The sequence below is a fragment of the Ursus americanus genome, chromosome 3, assembly GCF_024610735.1.
Source record: "Ursus americanus isolate L20-20 chromosome 3, mUrsAme1.1.p, whole genome shotgun sequence".
In the NCBI taxonomy this organism is placed as follows: domain Eukaryota; kingdom Metazoa; phylum Chordata; class Mammalia; order Carnivora; family Ursidae; genus Ursus; species Ursus americanus.
In genome coordinates, this window is record NC_142129.1 from 74836948 (window position 1) to 74852490 (window position 15543).

The 15543-nt window shown below is 37.1% G+C and overlaps 1 protein-coding gene across 2 annotated transcripts in view; it reads right to left on the bottom strand.

The window, feature by feature from the left end:
• LOC123789340 (uncharacterized) overlaps positions 1 to 15543 on the bottom strand; it is a 522668-nt gene that overhangs the window by 316437 nt on the left and 190688 nt on the right. For both annotated transcript variants that reach the window (XM_087861123.1, XM_087861122.1), the window contains exon 2: positions 10893 to 11062. In XM_087861123.1, the coding sequence (XP_087717249.1) occupies positions 10893 to 10907 (15 nt within the window). In that variant the 5' untranslated portion in view covers positions 10908 to 11062. The remainder of the gene's footprint in view (positions 1 to 10892; positions 11063 to 15543) is intronic.

Here is a 15543-nt window from a genome sequence, read left to right on the forward strand (position 1 = left end):
ACTTGTAGTTTTAGTCATGTGACCAGAGTGGATCAACCTAAATGTGATGGAGACAGAGAAGGGAGAAGGGCTCATGAGTTGAGGCATGCCTGAACTTGCTGCTCCTGAGAAATTCTGATCTCTACTGTATGAATGAGCCAAACTGCCTGTGGATAATAAGAAACAGGAGCCAACTCATCCTCACCCTCATTCCCCTGCTGACATTGAATCAGGTGCCACAAAAGGTTTGAGGCAGCATAGACCCAGCCACCCTGCTGCTAACCAGTGGTCCCTTGAGCTGCCTGAATTAGAACTTCCCAGTAAACTCATAGACTTGAGATAAAAAAAAAAAAAAAAAACAATTATTTGTTGATGTAAGCCACAAGAGTTAAGACGATTACATACTAAAAGAAAACTTAACTGATAGACTTGGGAAGTAAGAACTTCTCAGGAGAGTCATACTAGGAGCCGAAAAGTGATTGAGATGTTCACAGCAATCACAGCATTCACATCCTTTGGAGGACAGAGGATTTTTTTTTTTTTTTACATTGTGCTCATGGAGAACACAGTTGCTATTTATTTTTGTGTTCTTTTATTCAGAGTTGTTTATAGCAACACAAAATGAAGGTAAAAGGAAGTAAATTAAAGAGGAAAGGAAACAACCAGACATGTGTTAGTCATTCAATTTACTTCACACATGTAATATTTCTTATTGGCTAAATATCTAAGGTTGAATAATGATTTATTATAATGTAGCCTATCTTTTAGGTTGCTACATTCATCCTAAATGATGAAGCTTGTTTTAGTGCCTAAATAAAGCTGAACATTTTTATGTCAGTTCTTCTAAATGCGCTCTCCTCTCTTAAAACACCCAAACTAAACATGTATCCCTTAAAGTAAACAGCTTTTCAGAGGACATTACCGTGGTCTTTTGGCATTTTAGAGAATTAGTGAGTTATTTTTAGTGCTGGCCCAAATCATCTTCTCAATTTTCCTATCAATCAAATCTACAGAAGTTGGCTAGCACTTGTCATTGCAACAATCCCAGGAAAATAAATGAAATAAGAAATGACAGCATAGACAAGGAGATTTCTGTCCAAGAAGAAGAAAAAGATCAGAAGTGGCATTGCACAGAAATAATATATCAGAACATAAACTACAAAATAACTGAAGACAAATTTATATGAAATAAGAGATAGAGACAGCAAGAAGTCGGTAGGTTTAAAGTGATGAAAGTTGCAATCTTTAAGGAACTATTAAATTTCCTCTGTTTTCAATTGGGTTTGCTGTGAACAGCTCTGGCTGCTTGCAAAAGCAGTAAGTGATAAGACTGTGAAGTTCTGTACCTTTTTCCCCTCACGCTAACACATGAGCCTAGCTGCACAAATAACATCACCAATTAGTAGCATCAAACAACCAGCTAACTTCCAAATTCATCTTTTCCTTAGTAGAGACAGTGGCTAAGATCTCAGACATGTACATATTAATTACACAATATCTAACCAGCTTAAATATAAAAAAGGCTTTCAGAGTGAGTTAAAGAATATTAATTTTCTCCCTTCTTCCTCCTTTTTTTTTCCTCCTGCCTTTCCCCCTCTTTCTTCTCCTCCATCTTCTTCTTTTACTTCTCCTTTTCTCTTCCCTCAAAACGTATAGATACAGTTTCAGTGAAAGCTGGACACTATATTCAAAACTACCATGAGCTTCTCTGAACAAAGTAATCTGTAGGAAGTAAATCTGATTTACAAATCTCTATTTAAAGACTCATCATTTTGAAATATGTTCAAAGTGTCATTTGACCCACTTTTCTAATCTGAGAGAATAACGGATATGGAATTGGATTTTTATAGTTTGGAAATGAAAAATAGCACTTTCTTCTCATAAGAGGAAATATAAAAAGGAAAGGAAACAGATCGTCCTTAAACTAAGGGCAAGTTTTAAAATATTTCTTTAGTTCTAGAAGGGTTCTGGGGGTACAAAAGCAGACAGTAATTTTAGTTGAAATTTCTGGAGGTAGGAAAAGCTTTGACACACAAAGAGCCCCAGTACCTGTCACCAGGGTCAAATATCTAAGGGTTTTGATCAGCAATGAGGTTCCCCAGTCTGGGTGAGAAATTGTCTAGATATCACATCCTTTGGGGTGGAGCAAAATAGAGGCTTCCAGCATCAGTAAGAACCGGTTCTGAACTAATAAGAACAACTCTGAGAACTGGGATGGGGCGGGGTGGGGGAGGCGGGGTAAGAAGAGCCATAAGTGTTAATGTTTCCCTCGATGAACCATTAATTTTTTCTCAGGTAAAAACCTAATAAATCAGAGACTGACACTATGAAACAGATTATAACTTTGAAAATTATTAGCAAATAGTGAATATTCAAATAGTGAGTATTTTAACCATGTCATAACAGGGATTGTTAAAGGTGACTATGTTAGAAGCAGGCAAAAATTTCGGTTTATGTTTATTAATTTTTTAAAGTTCAGAATTTAAATGACAAAACATATGTAAAGGTAGGTGTTTATGCATGTAGGAACTTACTAAAGAAGTAAAACATACCCTAATAAGTAGTTTTTGTTTTTATTTTTATTTTTTTAAAGATTTTATTTGTTTATTTGACAGAGAGAGAGACAGCCAGTGAGAGAGGGAACATAAGCAGGGGGAGTGGGAGAGGAAGAAGCAGGCTCCCGGCAGAGCAGGGAGCCCAATGCGGGGCTGGAGCCCGATGCGGGGCTCAATCCCAGGACTCTGGGATCACTCCCTGAGCTGAAGGCAGATGCTTAACGACTGAGCCACACAGGTGCCCCAGTTTTTCTTTTTAAAAGAACGAAAAAATAAGTACAAAATAATAGACAATTCAGTAAAATTTGTTGATGATACTGCAAAAGCATTCACAAAGCTCCTCAACATAGGAGAACAAATAATTAGCACGTTTTCGCGTTGAGACCACAAGTTAATACACTAAGAACACAAAAACTTTGTGTTGAAATTTTGTAAGACAGATTATAAAAAATATGTTAATAAAAGAAGCTTCTACACATTTCTTGATTTTTTCCCCCAAATATTCTTTAAACAAGTGAAAACTCGTGGCATTTTCTCAAGTTGTAACACCAGAGCTGGATATTTAGAATTAACTGTGATAAATATGGATTAGACCTATGAAAGAACTGTGTTTATATGTCTGATACTTGCTGCAAAATCAAAGAGAAAAAAAATCATAATCTTTTACCCATTGGAGATTTGTCCAAATTCATCCCCACATGACTCAGAGAGAAAACAAACAAACGAAAAACAGAGTGTACTCTTTCTCCTGGATTGTGAACTTGGTCTGCATTATATATCTAGTCTTCAGTAACATTCATTCACATCTTAGTTCCATTCCCTTGATTTCTTCCTGGATTGGCTGATGAATAATTTCCAGTAGAAATATTTCAAAGTGGTCTTGAATTACTGTTTGCAATTTCAGAAAATTATATACCTATGTATATGCAGATGCTGATGATAAAAAATGAGTCTCAATATTGATCATTTGGGCTACAATAATCTTGAGCTTTTCCCATAGTTGGAATTTTTGTAGCTCTAATTAGTAAAGTTATTTCTCCATTGTAGTAAACATTTTTTTCTATTTTCCTTTTTTAATTTAATTTTTATTTTTTTAAAGATTTTTTATTTATTTATTTGACAGAGAGACAGCCAGCGAGAGAGGGAACACAAGCAGGGGGAGTGGGAGAGGAAGAAGGAGGCTCCCAGCAGAGCAGAAGCCCGATGCGGGGCTCGATCCCAGGACCCTGGGATCACGCCCTGGGCTGAAGGCAGATGCTTAATGACTGAGGCACCCAGGCGCCCCATATTTTCCTTTTTTAAAGTGACTATTCAAATTTTATGTGAAAAATTTTACAATTCTAGTGGGTCAATTATGAGAATCTTTCTCAAGCCAATTCCTGAAAGAAGCACTTCCACTTTCTGAAAGAAAGTGCAAATCAGTACCTATGAAAATCTGGAAGGAAAAATAATGATTTGGTCACCCATTGCATGTAATTTAATTAAATCAAGAAGCAAGCATATATGGGTATCGTGTATGTGTGTGAAGTCATCATAGAAAATTACTCTGATTTAGAAGGTATGGCAAATCTTTTATTGTTGTTGTTCGTTTTTAAAGATTTATGTATTTTAGAGAGAGAGCATGCAAGGTGGGGGAGGGGCAGAGGGAGAGAATCTCAAGCAGACTCCTTGTTGAGCGCAGAGCCCCAAGCAGGGCTCTATCCCATGACCCTGAGGTCGTGGCCTGAGCTGAAATCAAGAGTTGGATGACTGATGACCTGAGCTGAAATCAAGAGTCGGACAACTAACTGACTGAGCCACCCAGGCAAATCTTTACAAATGTTAAACTCTAGCTTGCTATTTCAAGATTTATGACAACAGTTCTGACTTTTCAATATGGAAGAGGAACATTTACAGAAGCTTTTTCTAAATTATTGGAAATATCTTCAGGTTAATTTACATTAACTATGAATAATTTTAAAATGTACTTTTTCAGATATGATATATGAGAAAATATTTAATTGACATATGAAAAAATATTTAGTGTTCATAGAATTTTAGTTTAATGTAACATTGCTGAACCTTGGAAAAACACACAGCTTCCACTTTAGAGGTAACAGAGCAAGGAACATGAACAAATGTGTTTTTCTAGGATTCTCTTTTCCCAAGTAACCTAACATTGACATAGTTGTTAGATTCTTGGCTATAGATATTACCATAGGTCACTATTTAAGAGCAGAAAGAGAGATGGGTAGTAGAAAGTATAAAATTCTGCAGTCCATTTTCTAATAGAATTATGTATGTAATTTTTACTGTCTTATTAAAAATTTGGGGATAGATTAGACTATGATTGAGAAAATACGGGCTCTCTAGTTTTGGAACTAAACTAGCTGTAAGTGCTCTAAGACACTATATTTTTTAGAAACCATCTTCAAATATCAATGAAAAAAATGTAAGTCTATAGACAATGTGAATCCAAATATAATATCATGAAGAAAAATAAGCATTTTTTTCTTTAAAAATATTATTTTAAGCTATTTTTAGACTCTGGTTGTTAGGTGTGCTCATCGTTCCTCAATGTCACTTAAGTATTCATTTCTACAGTTGAAGAAAGACCAGGGAAAAAGAATATTATTGTTAAAATTGCTTGTCATTTTGAATAATGGACTGAAATCACATAACTTACATTATCTGTTTCCTGAAAAGAAAATGCATGAGTTGAAGGGAAGTAGAGCCATTAACAGGAGGGAAAACTCTCCAAGAAAAGTTTTGCTTTTAGTTAGAGAATCAAATACTGATCTATAGCTATGAATAAGAACGTCATTGATAGTATAATTCCTGGATGAAAATGTTTTACTGAAAACATTTTTATTTTTACAATATTTTATATAGATTACCATTTTTTAGGACTGTAAAAATTCAAGAGAAGTAACAATTACTAAGTATATAAGTAAGATACTTGTCTCCCTTCATTCAACCATCAGAATCAAGAATAAGAATAAAAGTCTATCTTTCAATCAATAGTATTGTTTTTTCCAGACAATATACATATCCACACATTTCAACTCATAGGAAGCATACATGTCTTGAGAATTTTAATATATAATTCCAACTAAACAAGATAGACAACTTATCCTTCTCCACTTCTTTGCTAGCTAGTGTGTTTGAAACATTACTAAAATCTCTGAAAACCTATAATAAATGTTGCAATCTTCCTGGACTCAAAATTTCTATAGATATGGAATAATTTCACCCTTTCCTTATACAGCCACTGCTCACTCTGAAACAAAGAGGGCATAGAAATTGCAAGGATTCAACATCCCTTAATATTCATCCTCTGTTCCTTGGTGCCCTCCTAGTTCACATTTGATACTACTAGTAAATCAACTTGGCTTCACTATATACAAATTCCCCTCCTACACAAATAGAATTTCAAGAGACTGGCTAAAGACAGGGTGGGAGAAAGTCCTCCCAGAATGCAGACTCTGAAACTCATGGTGAAGTTAGAGTCTCACAGGAAAAAACTTTGGCATCCATCCAAAGGGCTTAGGCAAAGCAGCCGAAGCCAGGCAAGATTCAATAGCACAATAATCTTGTAAAGAGTCTACAGAAGGAGGATTAGAAAGTTTTAGGTCAAGATGGCACTCTTGGAGTGTATCCATCACAGATATGAATGTACGTGTGTATTTAGCACACATTGTCTCAGGAATGGACAAGAAGAGAATTCTTAAGACTAGATAGCCAGCTAAGTTAGGTTTCCCTCACTTCCATGCGTATTTAATTAAAATGATTGGTTGATTGATTGATTTTAGAGAGAGATGGGTGGGAGGGGGCGGGGGGAGAGCATGAGAAGGCACGGCTGGGGGAGAGGGAGAGAGAATCCCAAGCAGAGTCTGTGCTGAGCACAGAGCCTGATGCAGGGCTCAATCGCACGGCACTGAGATTATGACCTAAACCAAGAGTCTGACACTTAACCAATTGTGCCACCCGGCTGCCCCATTTCCATGGGTGTTTTAAATTATTCTGTACCTTCAGCTCACCATTTCACCAATCACAACCGCTTGGGAGATATGTGTTTCTATCCCATCAAAGATGTGTTTTACATATTTTTCTACAAAAATCTTATAGCACTGTTTCTCAAACACCTTGCCCTTGATAGTGGGAAAAGGGTGTTATTAAGGAAAAGACAGACAATTAATAGATGGGAGATAGGTAGGTAGATGGATGGATGGATGGATGGATGGATGGATAGATAGATAGATAGATAGATAGATAGATAGATAGATAGAGATGCAAATATGAACTCTCTGTAACTTATCGTACCTATGCCAGAAGCTATAGATCCTCTAAATGTCTCTGAAGGAATATTCCCAACACCAATATCATTAGTAGAGTCATAGTCCATGCAATAAGTCAAGAACCACTAACTAGGTGAAAGTCAGTTATTCAATCCCTACGTGTTTGTTTTATGTTTTAAGTGTTTTTGTTTTGTTTCAATATCTATGCTTTTTATTCTTAAAATCATTGAACCTGACAATAGGTTTCTTGATGTGTATCTGTAGACAGTACTAAATGCATCTTTGGTCTTCAGGAAGTAAATCTTGTTGGCAGTGAAGCTGATTCATTCTTTTTTAAGAACCATTTTGCTGTGGACTCCTGTAGTTCAATATTTATTGAGTGTCTACTCTCTGAACTACTGCTCTGTATTAGACACCTCATTGTTAGACTGTTTACATGTGGAAAGCACTTGGGCAGAGTTCAAATTCATTTGATGGGTTTCTTAGGCATGGCTGCCCTCTCATAGTAGCAGTTTAGGAGGATGTCTTCTGTATTACATTAAATGATACACGTCAAACAAGCTTGAATATAATTCCATGGCAATCAAACATCTTAGGTTTCAGGAAGAGATACTGTAGGGCTTGAAGTGTTTTATACATACTATGATCAAACTCATTCAGATACAAGGTTAAAGGATGTGCTCCTGTGCCCAAACACTTCAAAGCTTTTTCTTTTAAGATTTATTTATTTGAGAGAGAGTGTGAGTGGGGGGAGGAACAGAGGGAGAGGGAGAAGCAGACTCCACACCTAGCGTAGAGCCAGATGTACCGGGTAGAGCTGGACTAAGGACCCTGAGATCCTCACTTGAGCCAAAATCAAGAGTCAGACACTCAACCAACTGAACCACTCAGATGCCCTGACTCAAAGCTTTTTGAAAAGGAAGTACATAATAAGCATTACATCAGAATATATTTTGATCTAGTCCAGCAATGGGCATCTAAATATTTACATTATTCATTTTTTGACATAACTGTTATATAATAGCATGGTTCCACAGGAAGAAAATGGAACTGTTTAATAAAATCTGGGTGCTACAAGATCCTCTCACCTCTTAGACTCTGTGAAAGGCTCTACATCCATTTTCTGCAATTCTGCCATTGTAAAATAGTACCATTTCCTGGGAGAACACCATTTAATATGGTTACATATAGTTCTAAGGTCCTCAGCCAGTGATTCTCACACTGTGCCTCTTTGTAGAGTCTGTTTAAAAGACGGATGACTTGATGCCAGTCTATAAAGGTTCCATATTGAGATGCAGAAGTATCCTATGTTACATGGCTTCTATATTCATTGCTCTCATAATTCCTGTCATACTGCATGTAATTCCTGAAGAACCGATCAGAAATAAAAATATGACTACAGCACTTGCTAATCAATATCTTACTCTGATCTATGCATGAAGTTATATACAGAGAATTTGAACTGATTTCCTAGAAGCACCAAACTCTCCCATGAGCTACAGGCTTTCCGTGCGATGATCGCCGCTCTCTCCTCCTGCTTAATTTCTCATTGCTTTTTTCTGTGTTGTAAGCTCTAGCAGAAGTCACTTTGCATTTTCTTTTAATGTTTACTGTCTGCTCTGTGCCTCATTGGATTCCCATCCACTAGAAAGTAACTGTAAATGTAAATCATCCACTCTAACGTTTAGCTCATTGCCATGTAACCAGCACCAGTCTCTGGCACATAGATTCTCAACAAATATTTTCTGAAGAAATGAAGAAACAAACGAATGTTTTAAAAGTTAATTTTACAGGAAGTCTTCTCTGCTCCTCCCCCAACACCTTCAAGCTAAATTAGATGCCCCTCCACAGTGTTCCCATGTTAATACAGTTTTCTGTTACTGGGAATGCCTACACTATTTGTTTACCCCTAAACATTGAATTCCTTGCATTATTTGTTATGTTTTATTTGTATTGTTTTTCAAATTTCTCATGCCTCATAGGACAGATGACACATTTTGGGCATTCAATAAATATCTGTTGAATGAATGTATGAATAAATTCATTTTTAATCCTAAAAGAGTTTATGTGTGTGTGTGTATGTGTGTGCGCGCATGCATTCATCCAGGTTCAATGCTATCCAGCTTTCTTCTCGCTTTTGTCAAGGTTACCTGTGCATTTGCTTTCTGGACTAGATTCTACTTGGCTCTTTTGAGCAAAAAGAAACAAAAATTTTAGATTACCAGAAGAGAGAGATCACTCCTTTCTTTTTTTGCTGTAGCTGTTTTATTCACAAGCACTTTATTCCTTTTCAAACTGAATGCCATAAAAACATTCATTTACTGCCCAAATTTTTCCAGCCTCCTGCTGAGGTATGAGAATTGTCAGAGTTCTCAATGATTGAGGTGGATGAATTATCAGTCACATCTTCCATTATGTGTCATATAGAGATGCCAAGAATCTATACGTAATTTGGACATTATTCAAAGGGTATCCATGACAAAGGTTTGCAAAGTTTTTTATATCTTAAAATATGATAGGGAGCCAGGAAAGTACGGAACAAGTGAAATGTGAAAGTCAAGGTAGAAATGATTCATTAAAAGAAGTTAAAACGACCCATCCAGAAGAAAAAATCATGTGAAAATCCATAAGGTTTGTTTCGTTTTAGTAACAAAGAAATATTCTGGAGTTGATAGTGTGTGAGCTCTATGGTTAGAAGATGACCCAGAAGAACCACAGGGAACAGCAGCCTGAAGTAATAAATACTGAGATCTTAAAAAAAAAAAAGGATCTGCTACTAAGGTTGTTTTCTATAGTTGTTCCAGATGTTGTTCAGTTGCTTTTATTCCTATCATTCAAATGAGAGTCATTAATAAATAAATACGACCTACAAGCCTATGCAGAATTACAATTAAAACATTTTAATGTCTACTATCACAGTAAACCCAGCAGTAACAATAGTTACAGAAAACTTTGAAATTTATCTTTTCAATATTCCTATCTTGAATGATTCTGTTTATTTCTTTTTACCTTTTTATCTGAGGGGAAAGGCACAGACCATAATATATGGGTCCTTGAAATGTTCACAAACAAAAGACCCCCATGTCACCAGTCCAGATTATGATACAGGACCCTCCCCAGAATCTCCCTTGTATCCTCTCCTGTTCAACCCCACTTCTTCATGGAGAACCACCACCTGAATTCTAACTCAGAGATTCAAACGTGCAGTTTCTGATATTCATACATCAGGAAATCTGCATTTCTGCCATCTTTTGAGGAAATCAGATCTGACAGCTTTTGGCCTGCTGTCCCTAGGGAGGAGCCTGGGGAAGTAGAGACAGCTGTTTCAGGGGCGTCGCCTCTCCAGCCCACTTCCTTGTTTGTCACCTGCCTCACCCTCTGGTGTAAGGGTTTGCAACACCTGCCTATTTTCATTTCTCAATCCTAACTTCAAAGCCTTTGTGCTTTTGACCACCCTGCTTGCTTTATACAAGATAGCATTAGAGAAATAAGAAAATTTTTTAAAAAGTAAAAAAAAAGTTTCCGTTTTTCTCAACTCACTGAATTACACTTCAATTAACAACATTATTTCAAAACTAGAAATTTTTATAGCCATCTGTAAATAAAGCTATGTGAAAATATGCTTCCTCTATCAATTACAATAATCAGGATATTTAAAAATATGATATGGGTGTGAAGAATTTCAGCTAAATCAGGATTCTTCAATATTGTGGATGGATATTGGAGTATAAAATATTTTTATTTTACTGTTTTGAACCCATCTGTCCAACTGGTTATAACTGGCTACTGATCTTTGCTTCTTATGTTGTTACCCAAGGGGCAAAAGTAAAGACCTGGATGAGTCCTGATTTGCAGTTTGTAATTTTCAACTGAGTTACAATATTTTGGGGAAAGATATTAGGTAGGATCTGAGAGTTCTTTGGCAGAGGAAGTCAGTCTGTTAAGTGGTTTTATGAGATATATGAATATATTAGACCCTGTCTACTGTTATGTGTCAGCTAAACAGAAAACAAAAACAAAAGCAAATAATGAAGTAGGTTTAAACAATAAAGCAACCAAAGGATCCACTGAATTCACTTACCATATGCTGAGGCATACAACACTCCCTTTTCCCACAGTAGTTTAGGCACAAATTGAAGAGTCGGAAATCTTTCCAAACTGAGATCAAATTTGCTTGGCTTTGTTTTTTGAGTTTTTGCTGAGTTTGAAGTATATGGTAAAAGGCAACAATGACAATATCGGTGGGAAAATCTGGAACACAGGAAGCATTTGATAAATGTTTGCTAAAAGAATGAATAACATAGAATGAAAAATAAACACATAAAAACATAAAATAGGATTCAGTTGCTTAAGAGAAGTCTTCACAATCCATCACCTAGATACTTATATTCAAAAGGCAAAGATGTTTTGAAAGAGATTTAAGCTTTCCCAGTAAAAAGAGTGGATTTGGTAATGAAAAACCTAAATTGCTGACATTCTATTATTTCTTCCTTCTCAGATGAAATAGGCACATTGAATAAACTGGAATTTCATGAGATTTAAAAGTTTTTTTTTTAAAATATGTCAAGTAATGGAAGGCCTTGAAGACAGAAACATGAAACTGACATGTACCTTTCAACTCCTCTCTTCCTGCCATCTGAGAACGTACAGCTGCCTTCACTTTGGGGTTCTGGGATAATCATGGGCATTATCAAGATCTGTCTCTAGAGGGAATTCCATGAAACGTTTCCTACCTAGAACAGAAACTAGACGTAGTTGGTCAGATCTTCCATGTAAAGATTTAAAATTCCCCAGTCCTGATGAGTAAGGTCAAGGTTGTACGACCCAAAATGTTATGTCTCTATCTTAATTACAATAAAGCCTAATAGCTGTTCTACTTTTTATTACCCATTCCTAGAAATCAATCTATTTCTTCACCATTTTCCCATGGCTTTGTGTGTGTGTGTGTGTGTGTGTGTGTGTGTGTGTGTGTGTTTATGGCATGGTAAATATTTTAAAAATTCGTCATTCAACTGTCAGGCAACCCAAAGAAGCAAATGAGTGACCCAAGAGAGGCAGTTTGAAATTTTTAAATTTTCCATGTTCTTATACAGATAATTGAGATGTGACCACAAAAAAACACACACTCGCACACACACACACAAAACTCAATCAAACAAGCAAAAAAAAGAGCGCCTTCTAATGCAATATTCCCCCCAGGCACAACGGCATCAAGTTAATGACCGCAACTTCACGTTTTGTGCCCCTGACTATTGCCATGTTTCTTTGTGCTTGAGTCCCAAAGGGAATTCTCCTCCCAATCACATCTTCTGTCCTCATAACTTTTCAATTAAATTATTGTTTTACCATATTTCACCACAGCCCTTTTCATAAAAGCATATTCCTTATTCTGTGTCTCAAAACAATAAGGAAGGGAAGAAAACAAATGCTGTTTACCACTAAACTCTTCCAATACACGACCCTCCCCCCAGAGGCCATGGGCTGTCTTCTCTTCACTGCGGCCTTTTTCTTGATGTACTTCCCGCGTGCTTCATTTTATCACTCCCTTGGTTAATACTCTTGCTATCATTACAAAAATAATGAGAATTACCTTTAATGCTTAATATGTTCGAGGTACTATTACAAACACATACTTAATCCTGAAACAACACTAGGAGCTAGGTGCCCATTTTTTCTCCGCTTCCTTGAGATATAATCGGCATACGACATTATGTAAGTTTAAGGTTTACAGGGTGTTGATTTGATACACTGACATATTGCACAACGAGTACCACCAGGGCTTTAGCTGATGCTTGTGTCGAGACGAGAAGGTGCAGGGCTAGCGGCTGGGGGGGCAAGGCGGAGTGGTGCAAGGCGGAGTGGTGGTGAAAGAACACAACATTCCTGTTGAAAGATGAATATGTTCCGGGGAGCTGACGTATAGCATAGTTACTATAGTTAATAGTACTGTATTATGTACTTGAAAATTGCTAAGAAAGTAGATCTTAACTATGTGGCATACCTATTTTAAAGATGGGAAAATTAGTTCGGGGAGGTGAGCAAACTACAGTTCAGGGAGGTTGAAAACCGTGCCCCAGGTCTAGAGCTGGTAAGCGTAAAAGTCGGAATTCAAAGTCAGGCTGTCTGGATGAGAAGGTGTCACTGCCAGAGGAAGTATCATGCACTCTGTCATTTGGCCTCGAAACTTCTATGATACATGTTCTTTTTCAGGATAGGATGTCTTTTCTCTCTTTTAGAATTATTTCTTGCTTATATTTTATTTCTCTTATTTTATTCCTCGGATTATGAGCATTTCTATAGTCATTCCTGTTCCTCCTGAAGAAACTTCAAATTCCTCAAATTGAACTTCTAGCTCATTCCTTAGTATTCAATTAGAAGTTAAAGCAAAATTCCAAACTTTTAATAAGTTTAGAATTTTATTCCTAACTCCTTTCTGAATGCTAAATGATAAGGTCCATCATTTACGTTTGATATATTTCTTGTTCTTCAGAATGTGAGGATGTTTTCAACGTACTGGTTATATATAAAAGAGATATACTGTTTCCAGTCAAAATCCGGAACACATACGAAGCAGAGATTAAGCGTACACAGCACACAGTTCAGACAATCAGGGTCGTTCAGAGAATAACTTTTTTTTTTCTGTCGTGTAATCATCTCTGTTTGGGTAATTGCTTATCAGTCCATATTCAAAAACTGGGAATCAGAGGCTGGTCCTTCGCTGAAAAGGAAAATATAGCTCTGGTATCAAACTAGTGTTTTGATGGTTTCTTTGCAATGAGAGCAGACACTCAAAGTTGTCTAAGTACATTAGTTCATTCGTCAGTCCAAAGTCTTTTGATGAGAACATTCTATCTATTTAGGAAAAAAAAAAAAAAAAAAAAGCCTGTTCATCCAGCTGGAGCTGAATGAGACACCTGGAGCAGATGATCAAGTACGAAGGAGTGGTGATTGTTCCTCAAAGCAGTGAAATAAAGAGAAGACAATTTAAAATCTCCAAAGGAATATCCAGGAAGGAGAAAAAGAGCCAATAATTTTTGGAATCTGTTTGAGAAATGAGACAGAGTAACTTTTCAAGAAGTAGTCAGGATGGCCCAAAAAGATCACATGAGAACATAAATGTGTGTGTGTGGGGGGGATTTTCTGTACTGTGCAATGTGATGCATCCCTCTTACCTTGAGTATTTTTAAGAAAGACTACAGAAGTATCTCAATATCTGGTGTAAATAGATGTCTTTAAAATCAGCGATGGGGCTGGATTTTGTGTCTGAGACACAGCAAGTAAATATAAATATGGTGCTGGAAGATTTCAAGCTGTCATCTGGATTACGTGACTGATACAAGATACAGTTGGTTTAGGTCTAGACGTCAGGAAGCAGAAATTGTCACTTGAGGGCAAGCAGGAAACAACAATTTAAGATGACCAATGAGTTGACAGACCAAGGAACAAAATACTCCCATTCACTTTTTTCTTCCTAAGGCATATATGCATCATTAAAATGCCTTTCTGTCAGGGCCAGGGGACCACAACAGCAGCTTATGCCACGGTACTGAATGGAAAAGTGAGTGTGATGTTGTCAACACAATGTGCAGACTTTGCTCATATAATAAGCATTTTTATAAAAGATTGTATTTATTTATTTGAGAGAGAAAGAGAACACAAGCAGGGAGAAAGGGAGAAGCAGACTCTTCTCTGAGCAGGGAGCCCAACGCAGGGCTCGAGCTCAGGACCCTGAGGCCATGAAACTGAGCCACCCAGGTGTCCCATCATAAACATTCTTTACACTTAACTTAGCGATAGCTTTTCTCAAGGAGCACTTGTCTAGTAACATTTTTTCCTACTTCCCTCTGTGTGTGCTTTTTGATGGCTTTGTAACAAATTACTATAAACTTGGTGACTAACCCCAGCACATATTTATTACCTCACAATCTGGGGGCCAGGAGTTGTAGCTTGACTTACCCTAGTCTTTCGCTCAGGGTCTAACGAGATGCAGTGAAGGTGCCCGTGGAGGTTGTGGGCTCCTTTGAAGCTCAAGCTCCTCTTTCAGGATGACATGGTTATTAGCAGAATTCAGCTCCGTGCGGCTGGAGGACTGAAGCCCTCTCATCCCGAAGGCCCCTTGACTGTCTTTACGGGCAGTGCATGTCCTAGCAGCCGGCTTCATCAAGGCCAGCAGCACCTGGCACAATCTCTTTCAGCTTATTTTATATTATTTGCCAAAGTAACTACAATTTATGTCCTTCTCTACGACAAACTGTGTCAGGTATTTTCATGATTTAACTTACTCATTTGAGTTCCTTTCCACACTTTCCATTTATTCATTAATGTCTTACTTAGAATCCCCACCAGCTATTAGTTTCAACTTACTTTTGAACAGATATTTCGAAGTATGTTATCCTAGACCTCTTGATACTCAGTATTTCAAACCAAGGGAAATTACCTATATTTACATCATAGAGGAAGCAGAAAGAGCAGTCATGCCTTGGTGAATTATATTGGGCCTCACAGAGCACCCAAAAGAGCACATTGCTTAATGTCTATCACTCCTTTTGCTCTTGAATGTATCCAATTTCTGGGCTTCCCCCCTCCCCAACTTTATCTTACTCCTATTACATGTCATTCCATGAAAAATCTGGTCAGTATAAAAGTTCGAACTCATGAACACACTATATGGAACACCATATGTGTCATTAAAATCTGTCTTGTGTTTTTTGGGGTGCCTGGATGGCTCAGTT